The sequence below is a fragment of the Leucoraja erinacea genome, chromosome 34 (assembly GCF_028641065.1).
Source record: "Leucoraja erinacea ecotype New England chromosome 34, Leri_hhj_1, whole genome shotgun sequence".
NCBI lineage: Eukaryota > Metazoa > Chordata > Chondrichthyes > Rajiformes > Rajidae > Leucoraja > Leucoraja erinaceus.
The window spans coordinates 8,434,724-8,459,724 of NC_073410.1; the positions used below are offsets into that span (position 1 = coordinate 8,434,724).

The 25,001-nt window shown below is 40.9% G+C and overlaps 1 protein-coding gene and 1 long non-coding RNA gene across 4 annotated transcripts in view; one reads left to right on the forward strand and one right to left on the reverse strand.

Moving 5' to 3' along the window:
• LOC129712972 (uncharacterized) overlaps window positions 1-7,610 on the forward strand; it is a 30,283-nt gene extending 22,673 nt beyond the window's left edge. The window contains exons 2-3 of the long non-coding RNA XR_008726166.1: window positions 6,642-6,818; window positions 7,225-7,610. This is a non-coding gene — a long non-coding RNA (uncharacterized LOC129712972). The remainder of the gene's footprint in view (window positions 1-6,641; window positions 6,819-7,224) is intronic.
• LOC129712970 (core histone macro-H2A.2-like) overlaps window positions 1-23,691 on the reverse strand; it is a 33,836-nt gene extending 10,145 nt beyond the window's left edge. The window contains exons 1-6 of one of the 3 annotated variants that reach the window (XM_055661785.1): window positions 23,567-23,691; window positions 7,904-8,113; window positions 7,617-7,723; window positions 5,694-5,906; window positions 2,077-2,187; window positions 225-324 (exon numbers count right to left, since the gene is read on the reverse strand). In XM_055661785.1, the coding sequence (XP_055517760.1) occupies window positions 225-324; window positions 2,077-2,187; window positions 5,694-5,906; window positions 7,617-7,723; window positions 7,904-8,075 (703 nt within the window). In that variant the 5' untranslated portion in view covers window positions 8,076-8,113; window positions 23,567-23,691. Of the gene's footprint in view, window positions 1-224; window positions 325-2,076; window positions 2,188-5,693; window positions 5,907-7,616; window positions 7,724-7,903; window positions 8,114-16,983; window positions 17,272-23,566 lie in introns of those variants that run through there. The other 2 variants (XM_055661784.1, XM_055661786.1) reach the window with 2 other exon arrangements.
• Window positions 23,692-25,001: the final 1,310 nt, after the last annotated feature.

The following is a 25,001-nucleotide window of genomic DNA, read 5'->3' on the forward strand; positions in this document are numbered from 1 at the left end:
GAAACAATTAAAAAAAAAAATCAGAGCTGACAATGAATCATCTAATTATGTACTTTGCTCAAAGTTAGTGCCTTTTATATTTCAGTATTTTCAAGCAACTTTATTTATATTGGTTGCTTCATGAAAATGCTTTCAGCAGACTGAATTGTTTTTTTTTTATAAAATCCCTCAACCAAAAGCAAAAATTGGGAACCAGGAACAAAAACAACCAAAAAAAAACTTACCAACATCCTCTTTAAGGTCTATTTCAGCATTTGTTGGGTTAATGATGCACTCAACCTTAACTGAACCAATGTTACTGACTTCAGTCTGTGTTAATGACAGCTGAAAAAAGAGATAAGATTTAATAAACTGTGGAAACACCAGATTGCCAAGATAGTTTGCCTTTAAAAATGTTGAGCATGACCCCTTCATGTTTATACCTCTCCCTTAATTTCAGACATTCTTTCCCCATACTCCTGGATACCATTTCATTCTTAAATATATTTAACAAGCATCACAAATTCATCACCCTCTGTGGAAAGAAATTTCACCTCATATTAAAGTCTTAATCCTGAGAATATGATCCCCAATTCATGAACTTCATTCCATTGCATCCCAGCCAAAGAAAACACCTTTGCAGATCCCATCATACATGTCAATGTGATTTCCTCTCAACCTTCTAATGATGTCAATCCAATCTCTCCTCTAATGACTGTGTCACTATCTCAGAAATAGTTTGGTGAACTTCACTGTACCTCCACTAGGGCAAATATCTCTTCTTTGAAAGGACCAAAACTACATAGACCACCTGTGGTATCGGAAAAGACCTTTAAAAATGTAACAAGACAGCCATGATCCTGTACTCAAAATATTTCTTAACAAAGGTTGACATGCCTGTTGCCTTAACATAGACATAGACATAGAAATTAGGTGCAGGAGTAGGCCATTCGGCCCTTCGAGCCTGCACCGCCATTCAATATGATCATGGCAGATCATCCAACTCAGTATCCCGTACCTGCCTTCTCTCCATACCCCCTGATCCCCTTAGCCACACGGGCCACATCTAACTCCCTCTTAATATAGCCAATGAACTGGCCTCAACTACCCTCTGTGGCAGAGAGTTCCAGAGATTCACCACTCTCTGTGTGAAAAAAGTTCTTCTCATCTCGGTTTTAAAGGATTTCCCCCTTATCCTTAAGCTGTGACCCCTTGTCCTGGACTTCCCTAACATCGGGAACAATCTTCCTGCATCTAGCCTGTCCAACCCCTTTAGAATTTTGTAAGTTTCTATAAGATCCCTCTCAATCTCCTAAATTCTAGAGAGTATAAACCAAGTCTATCCAGTCTTTCTTCATAAGACAGTCCTGACGTCCCAGGAATCAGTCTGGTGAACCGTCTCTGCACTCCCTCTATGGCAATAATGTCCTTCCTCAGATTTGGAGACCAAAACTGTACGCAATACTCCAGATGTGGTCTCACCAAGACCCTGTACAACTGCAGTAGAACCTCCCTGCTCCTATACTCAAATCCTTTTGCAATGAAAGCTAACATATCATTCGCTTTCTTTACTGCCTGCTGCACCTGCATGCCTACCTTCAATGACTGGTGTACCAAGACACCCAGGTCTCGCTGCATCTCCCCCTTTCCCAATCGGCCACCATTTAGATAATAGTCTGCTTTCCCGTTTTTGCCACCAAAATGGATGACCTCACATTTAACCACATGCATGTTACCTTCCAAAGATTTGGTAAGCAGACATTCTCATTGCTTTGTACGTTGCCATTTTCTAATCGAATCTATTGCCATTTAAATATTACTCTGCCCTGTAATACGGCATCAACCATGCATTTGTCGAATCACTCAACTTGATGCATGCTCCTTACAAACTTAAAACATTACAATTAACTTAAATCCAGATTTAATATTGACATTTACATAATGTTAAATCAATAATTTGCCATAATTGGCATCAATTCTCAAAATAGAAAAGCAGAGAATTGATAATGTATTGTGTGCACTTATTTGAAATTGATACAACCCAGGGGTACACATTTACCTATATCCAATTTTGAATTAAAATACCACATAACTTACCTTTTGTCCCAGCAAAAGGCTCTTTGTTGAAAGAATCGTGAAACCTTCACCAGGTACATCATCTGAAGTGGAACTAGATGCTCCTTCCTTCTTGCTTTCTGTTCGTTTACCCTGATTTAAAAGAGTGAAATTTTCTCTCTTTTTGTTTTAAATAATGAAACCGATTCCATAAAACTGACCCAATTACATTTCTCAGCACCACTTTTATTTGTTCTGTACTAATGCAGTCACCAATAAAACACTGGTAACTTGTTTTTTGTACAAGTATGTGACCTACAAACCTTAGCATGAATGCAAATCTATCTTTCCACTTTTAGACAGTGGTATTATAAATTTTGGATAGCGTGTGGATATTTGAATGAATAAATTATGTTCAGGTTTTGATTAATTTTAAACATACCTGAACATACTAATGTTGGCATAGAGATCTGTGTATAACATTATCCTTATCTATAAAACTCTGATCTTGGGTGTGTGTGTGTGTGTGTGTATTTATTTGTTTGTTTGTGTGTGATCGCATCTCTTCGGGAGAAATAACGCGCTATGGTGGAAATGTTTACAGATTCCGGTAGAGATTTACCCCCTGGAGTCAAAAATCGGCTCACCTGAAAATTTTGTGCTTTATTGCTTGAGTTATCAATTAAAATGCTCACAAATCTGAAATGGCTTTGAAAATAAAAACCGAGCGGCGTTGGCTGATGACGTCACAATGGCTCTGCATGCTGCAGGCGCTGCTGCCCCGCTCACCTACAACCCCAACCCCCACATCCCTGCTCCCCTCGCACATGTCTCTGCCCCCTCTCTCTCCATCCTCACTCTGTGTGCGTGGGGCGGTTAGTGTGTGTCTGACACTGGAGCCCCCCCCCACCCACTGCAACCGCCGTTGAGGGGACGGAACCCAATGGGTCCCACTTGATCTAGTAGTCTATGAACATGTTCTTAAAGGCCCTTGATAGAATTGTGACCTTATCCACTGTCAGTAGTGAATTGCCCTATCTGTGCAATGTAATTTATTATGTCTCGCATACACATGCACGCACACACAGTGATGTCATTACCCAGGCAACTCTCTTAAATCATTGAAACATAAATTTAGTTTACTTTTATGAAAGGTTCACTTGTCACCAAGTAATTTCAGAATCATTTTATTAGAGCTACCCCCCCCCTAGCAGATCCCTGCCCAGACTGGGAAATAGACAATAGGTGCAGGAGTAGGCCATACGGCCCTTCAAGCCAGCACCGCCATTCAATGTGATCCACAATCAGTACCCCGTTCCTACCTTCTTCCCATATCCTGACTCCGCTATCTTCAAGAGCCCTATTTAGCTCTCTCTTTGAAGTTTCCAGGGAACCAGCCCTCACTGCCCTCTGAGGCAGAGAATTCCACAGACTCACAACTCTGTGAAAAAGTGCTTCTTAATTTCCATTCTAAATGGCTTACCCCTTATTCTTATACTGTGGCCCGTGGTTCTGGACTCCCCCAACATTGGGAGCATGTTTTCTGCCTCTAGCATGTCCAAACCCTTAATAATCTTATATGTTTCAATAAGATAACCTCTCATCCTTCTAAATTCCAGAGTGTACAAGCCCAGCCACTCCATTGTCTCAGCATATGACAGTCCCGCCATCCCGGGAATTAACCTTGTGAACTTATGCTGCACTCCCTCACTAGCAAGAATGTCCTTGCTTAAATTTGGAGACCTAAACTGCACATAATTCTCCAGGTGTTGTCTTACTAGGGCCCTGTACAACTGCAGGACCTCTTTGCTCCAATACTCAACTCCTCTTGTTATGGAACTATCCAAATACACTTGGATAAGTTCCTTACTTATCACCTAACCTTCTCAGCTATCCATGGTCCCACCTCAGGTTCACCAATCTCATCCCAATGACATTCAATTTCCCACAACTCTTGCTGTTCCCTCTCATTAGCTTGTTTCTTACCAATTTCAGAAATAGTCATGGTTCAGGTAAGGTATGGGAAATTGAATGCCAAGTTTGCCTGCACTAATAAACTCAAAAAATTTATGGAACTAATACGCTAGTACCGAGAACTATATTCTGGACTTCTCTGTACCTTCCGCTTTGTTCTTTCTATTGCACTTGACTTTGACTTGATTGTATTTATGTATAGTATTATCCGATCCGTTTGACAGCATGCAAAATAAAACTTTTCTGTACCTCTGAAGATTGCTCTGAAAAGTTAGATCGCATGGGATCCAAGGATAGCTGAATGGATAGAAAATCGGCTTCATGGATTTTGCCAGGACCTGAAGGACTGAGCAGACTGGGTTGAGAGAGGTTGAGCAGACTGGGGTTTTATTCAGTGTTGCGCAGGGAGATGAGGGGTGATCATGTAGAGGGTGTACAAAATAGTGAGAGGAATAAATTGGGTAAACGGGCAGTCTTTTGCAGAGTAAGGGAATAGAGGACCAGAGGATAGAAGGGGAAAGATTTAATGGGAACCTGAGAGATAACTTTTTCTTTTACACAAGGGGGAGTGGTTGTATGGAACGAGTGGTTGTATGGAACAAACTGCCGGAGGAGGTAGTTGAGGCAGGTACTATCACAACGTTTAAGAGACATTTGAACAGGTACATGGATAGGATAGGTTTAGAAGGATATGGGCCAAAAGCAGGCAGATGGGACTCGTGTTGATCGGCATGGGCAAGTTGGGTGGAAGGGCCTGTTGCAACCTGGAGTAACATTTTGGTAATAGATTGCCTGACAAAGAATTACATTGGTGGATTGGTTGTGATGGGATCACACGTCAAATTTCTACAACACATCTTTCTTCCCTATGTCAAGTTTAATGCATTAAAAAACAACTAATATTGCAGAGTTTAATGGTAGGGAGCTGCCTGTATTATTTATTAAATATTTACGGATACATTTTTTAATTAGGTGTCAATGCAAATGTCCAAATTAATTTAGTCAGTAACCTACACTTTCTCATGCAGATAATTTAGATTAGACTCCTCAAAAAACAGTATCAATTTGTGATATTTCAGAAAAATCTACTTTAGCTTCTCACTCTACCTTTTACTGATTTAATGGTAGAAGTGCGATGTCAGAGCTAAAAATGAAAATTAAATTGCATAATTGAAATTGAGGTCCATTTGGAACTCAAATAGTTAGGTTTGATAAAATTCCAATAATCTGACACATTTGAGACAATGGTGTTGCCAGACCTGTAAATTTTCCAGATCATTGGACATCATTTGAAGCAATGCCCCAACACACTTAGTTTTTATAAAATATGTTACTCAGTTGAAACATATTTTGCAATGAAGACAGGCAAGTTTAACAAGAATGTGGCATCTTGGGCGCCTGGGGAATTAAGGAGTGGAAACAGATTCCCGAGAATAGGAAGTGAGAGGTGGGACCGGGTGCAAAGTGAACTGGCAAGAAGCTCACCTTTGATGCAGGTGCTTAACCACCAGTAATTCCAAATCATCATGATGTAATCAGAGTTTTACTGCATATCTATTGGAATCACAAGTTAAAGATTGTAGAGATAATAGCTGACCACTTCCTAATCCCAATTGATTTAGTACCATTGTAGTACAGCAAGTACGTCCCTCTTAGACAGCAAGAATTGTGTGTTTGGTACAAACCTTTCTGGGCGATTTGGATTTTGTAGCCTTTTTGACAGTTGCTTTCTTGGCAGCTTTTTTGACTGGAGATTGTTTTGCTTTCTTTGCCTTCTTTTCTGATGGCGTAGAAAGAATGGTTTCCACTTTACTTCTGGCACCACGTTTTTTTGCAAGGAGCTCAGGATGAATTCGAGGCAGCACACCACCACTAGCAATTGTTACTCCCCTTAATAACTGCAGGCACAAAATTAATTATATATAGGCAAAGCTTTTCAATAAAATGATCCTGCACTTAAATACTATTTTTCTAGAAAACTGCACCCAAAATTAATACATTTCAAAATGAAGGTTAGTTTGTTTTTGGTTCTTTATATTATGTGGACCACTTTGTGGGAAGATGTACTATTGAGCGAAATACTTTATTTGTCTAAAGAATTAATGCATAAAGTTAGATAGAAGTTTATCAAACAATGGATGGAATATCTCATGTTTCTAACATTTCACTGCATCTTATTGCTGCTCTAATAGCAGCCAATTTATAAAAGACACACATTTTAGTTTGTAGCAATGTTGGTAATTAAATGTTTAATATTTCTGCCATTACTAGTGTTTTTGATGGTGCTAGTTTTTGGGCAAAAGTTAATTATGTCAGTTCCGGGTGCATCTGTATTCTAAATTAAAAATGGGAAACATCTATCTATTATCTAATCCTATATACTTATTAAAACTCTGATCTTGTACGTGTGTATGTATACGTGTATGTCCTTACATTTTCACGAAAAAAACCACACGTTAACGATAATTTTTGTTTACATATTCCAGTTGAGATTTTTCCTGTCGAGTCCGGGAGCACCTTATCTGAACATTTCATGCTTTATTTCTCGACTTATCACTGAAAATGTTTAAAAATATCAAAAGACGTTGAATTTAAATGACGAGCTTTCACTTTCGGTGCCGTTTCATACACAGAATGCTTCAAGAGATGTAACACCCCCACCTCCTCCCCGCGTTATTCAAAAGATGCACCCGGTGGAAGAAAGGATGAGCCCGGAGATGGTCAGGCCCTGAACTGGAGACTGTGGCGGCTGAACTCGTGGTCAACGCCCGCCCGCCGCCTGGCGGGGAGGCTGGTGCTCTACGGCCTGGGTAGGTGCTGCCTCTACCCCCTCCCTCTCTAGGGAGTGGTGAGTATTGGGACCTATGGGGGTGAGTGGTGTATTGCGTTCGGGAACCAGCCCTCCCGTGACGCCGCGCGCCCCCCCACCCCTAAATCTCTACCCCCTCCATTAACCTGCGCAGTTGGGGGCTATGCGTGAGTGGATAGGGCGGGAGAATGGGGTAAAAGGAACGAATGAATAATATTAATATATTAAGTGAGAGGGGGTGTTAGTGTGTGTTGGATGGTTAGTGTCACCGCAGGTACAGAAATAAATGTTTCATGCCTTCATTCAGTTCTAATGAAAGGTCCATGGCCCGGGATGTTAAATGTTTCTTTTTCCACGTGCGTTAAATGGCCTGCTTTATGTTTCTAGCTTTTCCCATTTCCTTTCAGATTTACAGCAATCTGTATTTTTTTTAATTTTCGTGCACCCCGATACAACCTCCGGTTTCCTTCTAGTTCTCAAAAATGTGCCGGTAGGTTAAATTAATACTGTAAATAAATTTACTGCAAGTAAATAAATACCCAGTGTAAATAAATAGCAAGTGTCAAGAAGAACCACAGGAAAAAAAGAGACGGGATGGGTCTGAAGGAGTGTGCTGCAAGAAACCATTATGGTCCGGATGGGCTGAATGAAGTCCTTCTACACTTAGCTGCACTCTCCAAAGTTTTCCAAATCCTCCAAGTATCTTTCTCCTTTGAAAATTAAAGATTTCTACAAGCATCAAGAAAACTCATGAATTGGGTTTCAAATAGATCAAGATAACTAACACCAATAGCCTTACCTGGTTTAGTTCTTCATCATTTGCCACTGCCAGCAGAATGTGCCTTGGAGTAATTCTACTCTTTTTGTTATCCCTGGCTGCATTTCCAGCCAGTTCCAGAATTTCAGCTGCACAAGAATAAATGTTTGTTATTAAGTTCAAAATAACTCATACCAGAAATATTTGCCGAAAGTGTCAAAATAAAACTTCCTCCAAAATTAACAGAAACATTTTGATTCCTCAAAAATGATTTGTTTTTAAGCTTTAGACGTTAACCTGGTTTTTATGTTCTAAATTTAGACTTTTACCTGCCAGGTACTCTATGACTGCAGCCAGGTAAACAGGTGCTCCCATTCCAATACGATATTTGAATGTTGATTTCCGCAAGTAACGCATCATTCTGCCAACAGGAAAAATAATTCCTGCTCTGGATGAGCGTGACACCTTGGACATTTTCTTTTTTCCACTTCGGGCTGACATCTTGCAATTTGTGTGTTAGAAAAATACCACCTGTAGATCTGAAAAGGATATAATCGGTCACTTAAACATTGAACCTTGTAGCACACCAGGATATTTGGCTCATCTGGGACATGCCAGCTTTCTTCCCATTCTCCCAGTCATTCCTTTATTATCCTGCAAATATTTGTATTTTAGAATTATATCAACATTTTAAAAGGTGTTTAATGTGTATGATAGGCCAGCAACTAAAATCTTTCTTAGAGCATTATCACACAAATTCAACAGCTGCAGACAGGTTTCTGGATATAACAATAAGTGGATATAGTAGGAAGCTAAAACAAATTGATAGGAAGAGTCAGCAAGTTTGACAGTAGCTTAAAATAAATGTTGAACAGCAATCCTTACCCATCACTCGGGATGTTCAAATTTTTATTACTATTTTGGGGCCACAAAGTTTAAACAGTACTTCGGCGCAGGTCCACAATTTTGTAGCACATTTAATCTCCAATCTTTAAACATTAGCTTGAATTGTTAAAAAAATGTTTAAAGTGGCAACTTGAAAGACAAAACAAAATCTAAGTATGCATTAAATAATAATGAAAATAAATTTGACAAGTTCGGCTTTAGAACACCAAAATGTAGAAAAAGGTCAAAAACTGTAAATATTAATGAGTGGCTGAAGAATCATATTAAGAACTGTTGGCATTACTATACCAACAGCTAAGATTATTGTTTAAGATTTTAATTCACTTTTCAAAAACAAGGGATTAGAATTAATTTGAAGCATGCTCAATGATTTTATGAACTATATTTTAACATGGTATTGCCTCGACCATGTAATCATCATCAACTAGTCATGACTAGTAACTTGGCAATTAGCAATGTATTTTCAATCAGGGTGACCACAGGGTGGTGACAGCATTGACTGCCTCGCCAACAGTCTGTCTGTCCTTTCCTTCTTTGTGTTTTAATTGTCTGTGACAAATGCATGTTTTTAGTGTTCTTTAGCTTGTTTTGGGGACCTTTTCTAATCTCGTATCTCGACGGGGACGTGATTCCCCCCCCCCCCCCCCCCCCCCCATCTTATCTCAGTCCGCACTGTGGCCTAACATTGAGGAGTTGGCGGCCTATGCTGGAGTCCAATTTTGAGAGCTCCACCGCAGTCGCCTGTGGACTTTCGAAACGCTACAGCTGCACTAAAGAAAGTGTTCTGACAAGATACCCCAGCCTCCCCCCCCCCACCAAACATGCCTCTTGTAAATACACAATTCTCAGTTTATCTGCCTCCGCTGCATTTGATATTTGATCCCAGGATGAGGCTTTCCATTCCAGGACATCAGAGATTCTTTAATAAAGGCCCACTAGATCTCCCTGTTACTAACCATTGTATCGCCTCTGCCCATTCCCATACCAGCCTCCTCCATTACCAGAGTATGGCCACACACAAACGGAAGGTAGTGTCTCATATTCTGCTTGGGTAGCTAACAGCCCAATGGCATGAACATTGAATTCTCCAATGTTAGGTAACTACAAACCCCTGCCCTCTCCCTTCTTCTCCAACAACCTCCCTGTTCATTGCCCCACCTGGACCAGCGCCTATTTCTCCCCTCCCTCCTACATTCCTTCCACTAGCTTCACAATTCATAACGTTTCAATCCTTTTATCTCACACCTTTTGTCTTTTCATCTCTGGCCTTCATCCAACTGCATATAAAAAGCCCCCTCACCCGATTCATCCAATTACCCATCAGGCTTTTTTCTGCCCCATCTCTCTTGTTTCAAGGACGCTCCCAACCTGAAACATGTTCTCCTGTGATGCTGCCTGGCCTGCTGAGTTATTCCAGCACGGCCTCTTTTTAAGAAGAGCTTCTTTCACACTGCTACCCACCTCCTGAACCAGTTTGTTCATACCTCATTCCAGGAGATGCTGCGACTAACCTTGTTAGTAAAACCCAATTATATTCTCTGAAAATTTGATTAATCTTTAGTTCAAAGTTTTTTAATGCCAATTTGGAACGTAAAACTTAAACTATATACCGATTCAAGATGTAAAAACTAAGATAACATCAAAAATAAACTGCATTTTCCAAACAATGTATTGCATATAGGCAATGCACTACTGGCTCACAGGCTGTTCCAATCAAAAATACCTGTTAGCTGAAATACATTCATCAGGAAGTTCTGGATTTCTGCACCTATGTGCTGAAACTTGGAAAGTAAAATACCCTCAGGTGGTCAGAGGTTCAGTTATGAATTCACCAGTCTTAGAGCGGTTGCTAATTTTAATGAGCAGAGGGGCTGGATACATATCTTATTCCTATTCAATTAAAAGGGGTTGCCAACCTTCAAAAAATGAAGGTGTTTAAAACATTTTTTTTTAGGTAATGTCTTCAATCAATTTATATCTAAATATATTTTAATAGATATTAATTATCAATCGTTTTAATTTTAAGCTTATTTTCACAGTGAGGAAGGGTCTCGAACCGAAACGTCACCTATTCCTGCGCTCCATAGATGCTGCCTCACCTGCTGAGTTTAGAAACATAGAAATTAGGTGCAGGAGTAGGCCATTTGGCCCTTCAAGCCTGCACCGCCATTCAATATGATCATGGCTGATCATCTAACTCAGTATCCCGTACCTGCCTTCTCTCCACACCCTCTGATCCCCTTAGCCACAAGGGCCACATCTAACTCCCTCTTAAATATAGCCAATGAACTGGCCTCAACTACCCTCTGTGGCAGAGAGTTCCAGAGATTCACCACTCTCTGTGTGAAAAAAGTTCTTCTCATCTCGGGGTTTTAAAGGATTTCCCCCTTATCCTTAAGCTGTGACCCCTTGTCCTGGACTTCCCCAACATCGGGAACAATCTTCCTGCATCTAGCCTGTCCAACCCCTTAAGAATTTTGTAAGTTTCTATAAGATCCCCTCTCAAATCTCCTAAATTCTAGAGAGTATAAACCAAGTCTATCCAGTCTTTCTTCATAAGACAGTCCTGACATCCCAGGAATCAGTCTGGTGAACCTTCTCTGCACTCCCTCTATGGCAATAATGTCCTTCCTCAGATTTGGAGACCAAAACTGTACGCAATACTCCAGGTGTGGTCTCACCAAGACCCTGTACAACTGCAGTAGAACCTCCCTGCTCCTATACTCAAATCCTTTTGCTATGAAAGCCAACATACCATTCGCTTTCTTTACTGCCTGCTGCACCTGCATGCCTACCTTCAATGACTGGTGTACCATGACACCCAGGTCTCGCTGCATCTCCCCCTTTCCCAATCGGCCACCATTTAGATAATAGTCTGCTTTCCCGTTTTTGCCACCAAAATGGATAACCTCACATTTATCCACATATTTCTCCAGCATTTTTGTCTACCTTCACGGTTACTAATCTCATTGTTCAGGAAGGTTTAGGCAATCCAAAACCAAGGCCTCAATTTTGCCTTCCAAAACAAACTTGGGCCTTTCAGCTTGCGCCATCTTGTGGGCAGCTGCAATGGTGTGGTTATTGTGCTGCGAGAAAAGTTCAAGATCATGATTATTTATTCAAATCCAGACACTAGCTGACATACTCATTTACAATAGAAAAGAGGCGCGTTATTTTGACTCAAAACCGCATTGTTAAACTGGTTGATCAGGTTTTAGAAATATATTATGTTTGCTTAAAAGCTGAAAGAAAAATGTGGTCTACAAATTTTTCAGGAGCAGTGCATTTTCATATTGCAAAACGAATATACTACAAACAATTAAAATGAAAAAGTTTATTTCATTCATTCATAGTGTTTGGACATGACCAGCATCTTTTGCTCATTTCTAATTGCCATAGAACACAATGTTTTTTCTGAGGCCAGTTATTATAAATTACATTGCTGTGGGTCAGGAGTCGCACAAGTTCTTACTTTATAGGCAGTTAATAGATCTGCTGCCCCAACAAATTTGTCCATAACGATCATTTTGTCTACTTTGCATGTTTTAAATTATACTTTCAGCAAAATAAAAATGTATCCTTTCTTTTACGTGAAAAGCAAAGGCCACGCACATGTGGGTCCAGATTTGTGTGAAGAACAAGGCTATAAATATTCCGTTAAGAAATTGAGCAGCTACTTCCACGCAAACCAGAAAAAAGTATTGTCATTCAAGGAGCCTCAGGATCTACATGGAAGAGACAGTATGTTTCTTGAAGGTATAAACCACATATCTCCTTGAGGAAACCAGAGGCAGGAATCTCCAGAAACAGATGTTGCACATAAAGCTTGAATATTCTTACACCCATCTCACTTGCAATATAAAACAAACAATTTCTCCCAAATTGTTTATTGTTCCCGCATTTTAAATTTGTGATCAGTTCTGAAAAAGGCACCAATGCTGTAAGCAAATGGACTGGGCGGTGGAGATGGAGTATTATGCCTGTGAGTGCGATGCTAAATACTTTCACAGGAAGAATAAAAAGACAATGTTTCTTTCTAAATTGTAGTTTGAAATTGTAGTTGGTAGTATATGTTCATGAATTGAGAGATTTAATTGTTCTGATTAAGGAAATGCAAAAACATTTTGGTGCAGCAAATGTAACATTTCCCTTTAAAGCAAAGTATAAATGTGGTGCTGGGACTTTATAGATTTTCTGCAAGAGCATATTTGCAACTGTATCAGTGGATGAAGTTAGTACAATGTAATTTTACAAGTCCGATCATGAAAATTGTCCTACAAAAGGCAATGGAGGAAGCTTTTCTTATGCTCATTAGATTTTAGAAGATCAGATGTGATCTAATTGAGGTATACATGAAGGATTAATGGAATTGATGACAAGAAGTTCACAATGGAGAGTCCAAAGTTGAGGGGCAATCTCAAGTTTTAAGGAAACCAGCTACTTGCGACCGATGAAAAATTCCTTTGCATATGTTGTTGCAAGTCTTTTGAATTATCCCTTTCAAAAGCTCTGTGCATACTCACTGAGTACATTCAAGACTGAGATTTTTATGATCTAAGAGAATACGACAGAAAACCGGAAAAACTATATGATCAGTAACATGGGGACATTTCCATTCAATTTTATTTAAAAATCTAAACAATTCAAAAGAAAATTCTCTTTTCCTACAAAATTAATATCTTCCCATTCCCTCATGTTACGCTCATCTCTGAACATTTTCCTCACTGTAAAAACTACCCGCTCACTCTCCCTCCAAGCTTTTGCCCTTTATTTAACCCAGATGTGTTAATTTATCCATTTAAATCATTCATTTTTTAACAACTGATCATTTTAGCACCTCAGTTACTTCAGCCTTACAACAACCCATTGATTACTTCTGCAAAAGTAAAACATGGCAAATGCTGAAAATCCACAATAATCAAAATAATTGCAAATACTTAATGGATCAGTTAGCATCTCTGGAAGCTGAACAAGGTATTTGAAGTCAATGATCCGTCGCAATTAAAGATCATGGACCCGTAATATTAACTCTCTTTGCAGATGTTACCTGATCAGCTTAATACTTTTTGCTTTTTCTTTTATTCCATGTATTTTGTATCCTTTGTCAATCATTCCTCCATACTTATAGCCCTTCCAAAAGCCAAACACTCTGCATTCATAAATCTCCCGCATTTACTCATAAATAAAATAAAACTATCTTTACTTTGCTCATTCATAATATTCTGCTTGTCATTAATAGCAATGTTACAAAACTTACCTTCAGCGACAATTTAATAATTTGATTAAAATAAAAAGCGACTTCTAACGCCCTCAACGTGATGGATCGCATGAAGGGGACAAAACAAAGGGCGAGTCGTGTATTTTACATATAAACTTGCTTCTTGGGATGGCTTTAATCTAATTTAACGTTGCGAAAATGTGATTTGGGCCCCATACGAACCGGCAGTGTTTTTCCTGCCGATATGGGGTTCAAATTCACCGCAAATGCAACGTTCCAATCGATCGTGTTCCAGAAAAATCCACTCGCAAGATTATTTAAATGCTCTTTTTTTTGGACAATCATGTCATAAGAGCATCGAAATAGTCTACATTTTGTGTTATTGTCTACCCATATTTAGTCCCATGTATTGTGCAAAAAATAAAATAAAAAATTAATCTAAAGTCTGAATTTATGAAAGTTAATCTGTATGGACTTAAATTAATTTAATTGCACCCTTCTATAATGTGAAAAAATTAATTTGGAGGCTGTACATTCACTCACTCATTCATTCATGAAGATGAGGGCCTAAACTATGTGTATCCATAACAGGGGGGGGGGGGGGGGGAGGCTGTACATAGTGCCGTCCGTAGCGGCCGTTTCCAGGCCCCGACCACGGGAGAATTCACTGCACTTTATAGGCTTCCATTAGAGTGAGAGATGGTCAGAAATGGCTGATGTTTATGTATCAATGAATTGGTGTGTGTGTGTGTGTGAACGTACTAATCTATCTATGGTCGTAATAGTGTTATTCTCATTAACATTAAGAAAAGGTTGAAATTTTATGAATTGAAGTCCATGCAGACTTAATAACTATGAGATTTTTATGGTAGACTCTGCCTGACCATCCACTTGAACTAACTTATCAATGGACTGCTCAAAAGACTTGGAATCTGATGAAGAATATTCAGATGAAGATCAGATGTAATGTAAACAAAAATTTGGGAAATAAATGATTATATAAAGTTTTATTTTAACGTCGATCGTTTCACTGTTTATTTGGTCAAATTATTTAAACAATGAGTGAAATACATGATAATGGCGTGCTGGTGAATGACATTGTGACAGTCCACCCGTCCACACATATATCCATCCATACGCACACCTCTATGCATGCACACACACATGTACACATCCATACATATACACTTACATCCACGTTTGACAGGTATACACAGACATACACAAACTACAGATACTCAAACAATGTAACACTTTTAGGGTAATTTTAGGTTAAAGCTATTGGCCCTCATTTGCAAAGGCACCATCGGGGGGGGTCTCTAACATAAATATAGGCTCATTGTAGCTTAAAATGAATACTCGTCGAGTATATATATATATATATATGTATATGTGTGTGTGTGTGTGTGTGTGTGTGTGTGTATATAATATAGTTTAAATGGACTGCAACACGGAAATAGGCTGCCCATTGTGTAATATGGGCATTGGCCCCTAGATGACGCTTACTTTCCCAATCTCATTTTCAAAATTAATTTAATTAATTAATGTGCAGCTTTCCGCACTGATGAGTTATGATATCCTTCTCAATTATATTTCATCTAAATCTGTGTAATATTTCTGTGTAGTTCCGTGACGTGGGTCACGAAAATCGATTTCTAGACACATTTTTGATGCTCGGTCCACAACCCAGATGTCAATGTACCAGCTAGCAACTGATCTTCTCCATAAAGACTTGATCTATTGCTAGAAATTGTAATTTATTTACCTATCTGTCATGGACGTACAGCATATAATACAATAATATTAAAGTTCTGATCTTGAGAATATCACATCTTTGAATTTTCAAGGCAATCTGTTTATTACTATTTCCGTCACAACGGTCAATTTTGTAATTGACTACAATTAGGTAATTAACTAATTATATGCTTTAATTTCAGGTCATCCAAGTAAGATGTTTTATATTTGTTTCTGAATGCTTCAATCTATAATAACTGAAAAATTCATTCAGTTCTCTTAATGTTTAAGAAAGTTATGGGCTTTTGACTGTCCTTCGATCACAGCTTTTGTGTTAAGTCAATGCAAAAGCAATAGGGAAGATGCTAATTTCCGAGTATGAAAATGGCCATAACTTTTTTAATACTGAAGATATGAAAGTGAATTAGGTGTCAAATTAAACTTATTTTTATGCTTTATCTGATGGGATAAATTGCAGACTTGATTTTTTTAAATCTCAAAATTTTGTAACATTGCTACCATTAATGCCGAATTCAGGCATTTCCATTTGCAGGCAATGAAGCTTGATTTGAAACGCAATCCTTAACGCGGGAAACAAGACATCTATTTCGCACAAGCAAGTTCACATAAAGAAACGTGAAACATTATATCCGTGTATCGAACACTTTTAAATTATACTTTGTCCAAGTAGGACGTTGTAATAGATTTGAGAATTTCATTCAGTATCTCTGAATATCCCGCAGCCCCCAAATCGTGGTGAGTGGCCCGATAAAAGATGGCAACAAAACTAAAATGAAAGCTGAGAACAAAACTAGCCGTCATTTTTTTTTAAACCGGAGAAAAATGCGGAGTCCCGTCCATCTTGGGCAGCAGTATGGAGGCGCCCTGCGGCAGAGGCGGGAAGCAAGGTGAGCATTTGGCGCCTTCTGCCAAATGGAACGCGGTGCCGTTCAAACTACGAGCTCGAGCGGCCCCGCTCAACCGTCGCCCCGGAGCGGCTCGCACAGGGCCTCGGCTCACAGGCCTCTCCACCACCCTCTCCCCAACACACACACAAACCCCGCATCTTCCGAGCAACTCCGCACGGTGATCATTCTTAATTCCGCAATTAGGATTTGGTTTTTTGTTTTACTGATTATACATGAATCGGCGACTCAAAACAAACCATGCCCCCCACCCCCCCACTCTATTTTAAACACTTTAAAATTAAAGACAAAACCTCGAGGCCTAGTAAAAGAAACGCGTAAAACACACGATGAAGCCCCAAGGCCGAGTGTCCCCATTCCCGCCGAAAAAAAAAATCAGCAAACGAAATAATTGAGCAGATTTTTTTGAAATAAATAAAATACAATGATTAATATTTTAAAAACACGGCGGAAATAAAACATCTGACATCCACAACAAGGTATCAAAGATAAGTCTGAATTGCCGATGTAATTTTTCTGGGGGGGAGGGGGGGGAAGAAGAGGGACGTTGAGTAACATTCGTTCTTGTCAAGTGAACCCACTATTGTTTATTTGTAAAACATATTTAATAGCGTGTTGTGCTTACCTCGTTTGCTGCGCGGCAAAGGGGTCTATAGATCCTTGTCGTCCGGCGTTGATCCTGTGCACGGAGCAGGAAAGGGAAGCTCTCTGGCTCTCGCAAAATACATTTGAAAATACAAACCCAGCCAATCAGCAAAGTAAAATGATCAGAGCTGGGGAGGCTAGGTTACCAGGGGGGGCGAATTGCAAAAGACCCAAGTTTCCCCACGCACAAAAACAAATTAAAACCAACTGTCGGTATGGATTTCATCGCCAGAGATGTGGCAATGTAGGACAAGTTATCGCCTGCTCTGTGTCACTTGGTCGGATAAAGCTGATGAATCCTATTGTAAATTTCTATCCGAGTCACCTCTGCGTCGAAATGGTTCTGCCTTTGCTGAATAAAACTGGGTGGGATCAAGAGAGCAAAAAAAAATCAAACCGAACGTGCTTTCTTGAGCGAGGGGATTCAACTATGCCAAACAAAAGAAAACGTACAAATTTGGTGGTGGTTGAGTTTCTAGACAAGTAGAAGTATGAACAAGTCCGACCACTGCAGCTGTAAATTTTAAATTCAGATTAATAATCTGTAATTTAAAATTCTATTTAATGATAACCACATAAAATTAATCAGTGTCTCTAATGTATGACATGCGATTCCAGTAGCAATAACTTTTATGTCCTCAAAAACATAAATCATTTATTTGCATCAAATGAAGCAAGCAACCTACCTATGAATTTGAACACAGTTGTTCCGATCCCAGTTGAAAAATGTTTTCTTGCAAACATCTGGGAACAGGTATCTAAATAAGTGACTTCAACAGTGCTGTATCCTGTGGGTATGCCACTACAGACAATTTTTTCCAGTATTTAACTTTCTTCAGAATAAAAGTATATTCAACACAAAGACTCCAGACATTCTCAGTCTATACATTAACTAGCGTCATACTATGCAGTGTCCCACCTATGTTGCCCCTGGGGTGATATCCCTTCCCTTGTTTTAGGTGTGTCCCCATCAGATTCTGCCCCTCAATGTCCAGCAGTGGAAGGAGCAGTGGTCCACCCCCACAGAGCCTTGGCTTTGGCTGCAACAAGCTTCAGTGAGTTCCTCAGCACATGGTCCTGCAATCGGGATAGGGCCAGTCAGTAATATTCCCTGATGGACATCTTACTGTGCAGGCGGCCAACAAGTTTTGGACAGACAGCGTACACCAACACTATTCTTCACACAGGGGACAAGTTAGAATTTTAACCAATGCCAATAAACCTACAAACCTGTATGTTTTTGGAATGTGGGAGGAAATTGGACCACCCAACGGAAACCCATGTGGTCACAGAGAGAACATACAAACTCTGTAAAAACAGCACCCGTAGTCAGATCGAATCTAGCCGGACTGAACCTTGACTGAGCACTGTGCTGTGCAAAAGGAGCTGTTTGGGATGAACCGTGACAAGGACACTTGCATTATTCGCCAAACCCTCTCCGCAATTCCACACTCTTCGAAGAAGTGTGCAACCATCTACTTTCTAGCAGCCATCATGAGGGCAGTGTGCATTAGTAAGATTCCAACAGTGCAGGAAGGATCAGACTGGGAGGGCCCTTCTCACTGCCAGCTAAGTGAGGTTTTGGTGCTTGTTGGTGAGTTCTGGTGATGAGGCATTTCATCAAACTGGACAGTCTGCACAAAGAGCCATGCCACGAGATCCATTGAGTCCTTGTCTTGCATTGCTTGAAGGATGCTCCATGCTGACCAATGCCTGATAGATGTGGTCAAAGGTGTTGGTCTGGAAGAACTTTTCTACAATAGATAAGCGGTGCAACAATTTCCAGCATTGGTGGCAGGACCATCCTTTGCAACACTGTAGAACCTTAGACGGTAATGACACTTGGTACCCATGTGCTTTGGCTCCACGCACAGCCTGATGCAGCTGCATACGAAGGTGGCCATCTAGATGAGAGCGATATTGGGCAAGCTGTCGCACACATAGTCTGCAGATTTGTGCATCGTGACCTGGTGAACCTGCTGGTGAACTGGAAGACAGCCTGGGTGATCGTTGAAGCAGAGGAGCGGGTGATTGTTCACATCAGTGTCAACTACAGCAGCCCCGAAAGCACCTCACATCTCCTGACCACATTTGTTCTGGTTATCGAGAGGGAGTCCTGCTATCCACAGATCTCATTTTTGCTTGACCATGACAAACCGCTCCAGCCAATTCTTGTTGCATGCCTTACCCCCTCCGAACCAATCCCCAGCACCTTCAGGTGGTCAGACCTGATGGTGATGGGGATGGAGGATTGATCAGGCCAGTTACCGGAGCATGGGCTCACTCTTCCTGCAGTTGACTCTGGATCTTGATGCAAACTCAAACTGATCACAGAAATATTCCGTTAATGAAGAAATTGAGCAGCTACTTCCACGCAAACCAGAAACCAAAATAAGTATCGTCATTCAAGGAGCCTCAGGATCTATGTGGAAGAGACAGTACGTTTCTTGAAGGTATAAACCATATATCTCATTGAGGAAACCAGAGGGCAGGAATCTCTAGAAGCAACAGATGTTGCTCATAAAACTTGTATATTCTTACACCCATCTCTCTTGCCATATAAACAAATAATTTCTCCCAAATTGCTTATTGTTCCTGCATTTTAATTTTTTGATCCGTTCCAGATACCCAAATTTCATCTCCCCACTTCCATCAAAGGCCAATAGTACGAAAAATAGGCATATTCATAGTCAGCAGATTGTTCCTTGTTGCATGCCACAAATATCAATATTGTATACTCAACTATTCACAATTTATCTCAATACCCTAGATGGGAAGGGAGTGTAAGGTAGTTATGCTTGCTTATGTCAAAGCACGGCGAGAAAATGAATTGTAAGAAGGATACAGAGTCTGAAAAAGGCACCAACGTTTTAAGCAAATGGACTGGATGGTGGAGATGGAGTTTTATGCGTGTGAGTGTGAGGTTAAATAGTTTTACAGGAAGAATAAAAAGGCAATGTTTTCTTACTGATTTGTGGTTTGAAACCAGTATATGTTCATGAATTGAGAGATTTAAGTGTTCTGATTAGGAAAATACAAAAAATACGTTGGTACAGCAAAGCAAATAAGGCAGCAAATGGAACATTTGCCTTTACTGCAAAGTATAAATGCAGTGCTAAGACTTTATAGATTTTCTGCAAGAACATATTTCCATGTTATATTGGTTTCTGTATCAGAGGATGAAATTAATGCAATGTAATTTTATGTCCAATCATGAAAAATTGGAATTGTCCTACAAAAGGCAACTGAGGACGCTTGCCTTATGCTCACTGGATTTTAGAAGATCAGATGTGATCTAATTGAGGTATACATGAAGGATTAATGGAATTGATGACAAGAAGTTCACAATGGAGAGTCCAAAGTTGAGGGGCAGTCTCAAGTGTTAAGGAAATCAGCTACTCACTGAGTACATTCAAGACGGAGATCAGAAGATTTTGATGATCCAAGAGGATACGACAGGAAACTGGAAATACTATTCGATCAATAACATGTTGATTGGCGGAGTCGATAATTTAAAAAACCTAAACAATTTAAAAGAAAATTCTGTTTTCCTGCAAAATTAATATCTTCACATTACCCCATGTTACGCTTGTCTCTGAACATTTTCCACACTTGTTTAGCACTGTAAAAACTACCTGCTCATGGGCCCGTCCCACTTAGGCGACTGCAGGAGACTATGCAGTCGCCACATGTTCGCAGGTGGTTGCCGGGGAGTCCCTTCATGGTCGTGAGGAGTCCCCACATTCTGGGAACTAGTCGCGGCCTCATTATGGTCGCCGCTAATCTTTCAATGCAACTAGAATGAAGCCGCCCTGGAGAGTAGCGAGAATTCTCGTGCCGTTGGTGGGTCGCCAGGAGGTCGAAGGTTCTCTTAGGTTCTCGTAAGTTGGAGCCGGTGCTGACCGGTGAATTTCATTGGCTCATTGGGGGAAAAAAAACCGTAAGCAGTAGTTTTCAGAACCAAGGATAATCGACCGGTAATGTTAATGTCCACCGAGCTTCACAGCCGTATATCTCTGACTTCTTAAAAGTTGTCTCCACTCTTTCTCCCCCCTCTTTTAAAGGACTTACTGTACACTGTGTGTTTTAGCTTCTTAATTACAGCGCCAGCCTTCCTGTTCATCGCAGTGTGTGTCTGTACCACATTGGCTCGGCACCGTGTGAATTTAACTCAGACAGCGCTCCCCCCCCCCCCCCCCCCCCCCCCCGCCCGCCCGCTTGCCCAGTACCCCGCCTGCATAACGGGCTGGTGAAGGAAGTGATGTATTTGTGTGTGTTCCACTCTGACAGTCGCCATACCAGTTGCCGGTTTTTCAGGCGACTGCTGGCAACTTGACAGTCACCGGCAGTCGCCTGAAAAATTGCCGAAGTGGGACTCTCACTCGAGGCTTGCGGCCTGTGTTAATTTTATCCATTTAAATCATTTGTTTGTTAACAAGACTGATCATTCCAGCACAGTTACATCAGCCTTACAACAACCCATTGATTACTTCTGCAAAAGTAAAACATGGCAAATGCGGAAAATCTGCAATAAACAAAAAATATTGTATATAGGACGATTTCACCAAATGTCAAATGAGCGTAGATCCCCCCTCACGTGACCGAAAAATTTAACTGGAGGACATATGTCACTTCGGTACATGTTAGTGAATGGGGAAACACGCACTTTCACACCCGTTAAAAACATGGAAAACGGCCGATTTTTGAGCTGAAATTTCATCAAAAGTAAGGCATTATTAACTTACTTTTGATGAAATTCAGCGAGCAAACGCGATAATTCCCGATATTTTGGATCTTTAAATCTCCACGGCAAATGTCTGCTGTTCACTTCCGCTGTTTTTCCACCTTCAGTTCCCTCTTGTAATTACCTTACTTTCTATCTTTTTTTTTGCCTGAAAATTTAGGTCGCTGTGCTTCACGGTCACCCCGACTAGCACAGAAAATTTCAGCTCAAAAATCGGCCGTTTTCCATGTTTTTAACGGGTGTGAAAGTGCGTGTTTCCCCATTCACTAACATGTACCGAAGTGACATATGTCCTCCAGTTAAATTTTTCGGTCACGTGAGGGGGGGGGATCTACGCTCATTTGACATTTGGTGAAATCACCCAATACTCAATGGATCAGTTAGCATCTCTGGAAGCTGGACAAAGTATTTGAAGTCAATGATCTGTCGCAATTAAAGATCATGGACCCCATAATTCTAACACTCTCTCTTTGCAGATGTTGACTGGTCAGCTTATTAGTTTTAGCTTTCTTTTTTTTATTCCATGTATTTTGTGTCCTTTGTCAATCCTTCCTCCATGCTTATAGCCCTGACCCTTCCAAAAGCCAAACTTAGCATTCATATATCTCCCGCATTTACTCATAAATAAAAGTTCAAACCTGATCACTCTTTCTCATAAAACTATCTTGACATTGCTCATTCATAATATTCTGCTTGCCATTAACCCCGAATTCAGGCGTTTTCATTTGCAGGCAATGAAGCTTGATTTGAAACGCAATCCTCAAAGCGGGAAACAAGGCGTCTATTTCGCACAAGCAAGTTCAAATAAAGAAACGTGAAACATTATTTCCGTGTACCGAACACGTTTCAATTATACTTTGTCCAAGTAGGGATGTTTTAATAGATTTGAGATTATCATTAAGTATCTCTGAATATCCCGCAACCCTCAAATCGTGGTGAGTGGCCCGACAAAAGATGGCAACAAAACTAAAATGAAAGCTAGGAACAAAACTAGCCGGGATTTTTTTTTAAACCGGAGAAAAATGAGGAGAGTCCCGTACATCTTGAGCAGTATTGAGGCGCCCTGCGGCAGAGGCGGGAAGCAAGGTGAGCATTTGGCGCCTTCTGCCAAATGGAACGCGGCGCCGTTCAAACTACGAGCTCGAGCGGCCCCGCTCAACCGTCGCCCCGGAGCGGCTCGCACAGGGCCTCGGCTCACAGGCCTCTCCACCACCCTCTCCCCAACACACACACAAACCCCGCATCTTCCGAACAACTCCGCACGGTAAGCATCCTTAATTCCGCAATCAGGATTTTGTTGTTGTTTTGTTTTACTGATTATACATTTACACGCGGAGTTGCGTGACCGTGACAGCTTTTACTCAGGCAGTGGGTGCATCGCATCCCAACTGTTCCTCAGAACGGCAAGCAGCATGAATCGGCGACTTAAACAATACATGCCCCCCTCCTCTCCCTCCTCCTCCTCCTCTCAATTCAAAACACTTCTAAAAATAAAGACAAAACCTGGAGGCCAAGGAAAAGAAACGCGATAAACTGGCCGAGTGTCCCCATTCCTGCCGAAAAAAAATCTTTCGGAAAACGAAATAAATGAGCAGACTTTATAAATAACATACAATTATTCATATTTTAAAAACACGGCGAAAATAAAATCTCTGACATCCCCAACAAGGTATCAGAGATAAGTCTGAGTTGCCGATGTATTTTTTTTCTTTGCGGGGGGGCGTTGAGTAACATTCGTTCTTGTCAAGTGAACCCACTATTGTTTATTTGTAAAACATTTAATAAACACTGTGTATATTTAATAGCGTGTTGTGCTTACCTCGTTTGCTGCGCGGCAAAGGGGTCTATAGATCCTTGTCGCCCAGCGTTGATCCTGTGCGCGGAGCAGGAAAGGAAAGCTCTCTGGCTCTCGCAAAACACATTTGAAAATACAAACCCAGCCAATCAGCAAAGTAAAATGATCAGAGCTGGGGAGGATAGGTTAGCAGAGGGGCGAATTACAAAAGACCCACGCACAAAAACAAATTTAAAACCAACCGGCGGTATGCATTTCATCGACAGAGGTGTGTCAATGTAGAACAAGTCCCCCCCCTCCGAACCTGATCCCCAGGACCTTCAGGTAGTCGTGAAATCACCCTATAGATATCAATGTAGTAGTAGAGCAGTTGGGTCCCGTTCCCAATTCCCTCCCAAATGCACACATCATGTACATTGTGATATCCTGTTGAAGGCCTTCTCCTGGTCCAAGCTGACCAGGTGGGTGTCCACCCCTCTGTCCTGCACATAGAAACATAGAAATTAGGTGCAGGAGTAGGCCATTCGGCCCTTCGAGCCTGCACCGCCATTCAATATGATCATGGCTGATCATCCAACTCAGTATCCCGTACCTGCCTTCTCTCCATACCCCCTGATCCCCTTAGCCACAAGGGCCACATCTAACTCCCTCTTAAATATAGCCAATGAACTGGCCTCAACTACCCTCTGTGGCAGAGAGTTCCAGAGATTCACCACTCTCTGTGTGAAAAAAGTTCTTCTCATCTCGGTTTTAAAGGATTTCCCCCTTATCCTTAAGCTGTGACCCCTTGTCCTGGACTTCCCTAACATCGGGAACAATCTTCCTGCATCTAGCCTGTCCAACCCCTTAAGAATTTTGTAAGTTTCTATAAGATCCCCTCTCAATCTCCTAAATTCTAGAGAGTATAAACCAAGTCTATCCAGTCTTTCTTCATAAGACAGTCCTGACATCCCAGGAATCAGTCTGGTGAACCGTCTCTGCACTCACTCTATGGCAATAATGTCCTTCCTCAGATTTGGAGACCAAAACTGTACGCAATACTCCAGGTGTGGTCTCACCAAGACCCTGTACAACTACAGCACAGCCAATGGCATCCCTGAGCAATGCCAGGTTGCCCAAGATTTTCCTGGCAGGTACAGCACAGGTTTGGTCTAGGAGGATCACCTGCCCAGAGCAGACTTGACCCAATTGGCGATGGCCTTGGACTGGATCTTACAGTCCACATTAAGCAACGTGCTGAGTCTCCAATTTTGATGTCATCATTCTCCCTCCTCTGCTTGTAGATGAGGGTAATGATGCTCTTCCTCAAGGGTCTGACATGCTGCCAGCCAGAAGCATAGCATTGTACACTTCTAGCAGGTTCAGACTGCCCCAGTCCCATAGCGCCGAGTCCAACTGCTATATAGTTCACATTGTCCTGTGGGGCTGTGGCTGTGCTGTAGTTACTTTCTACCAATGT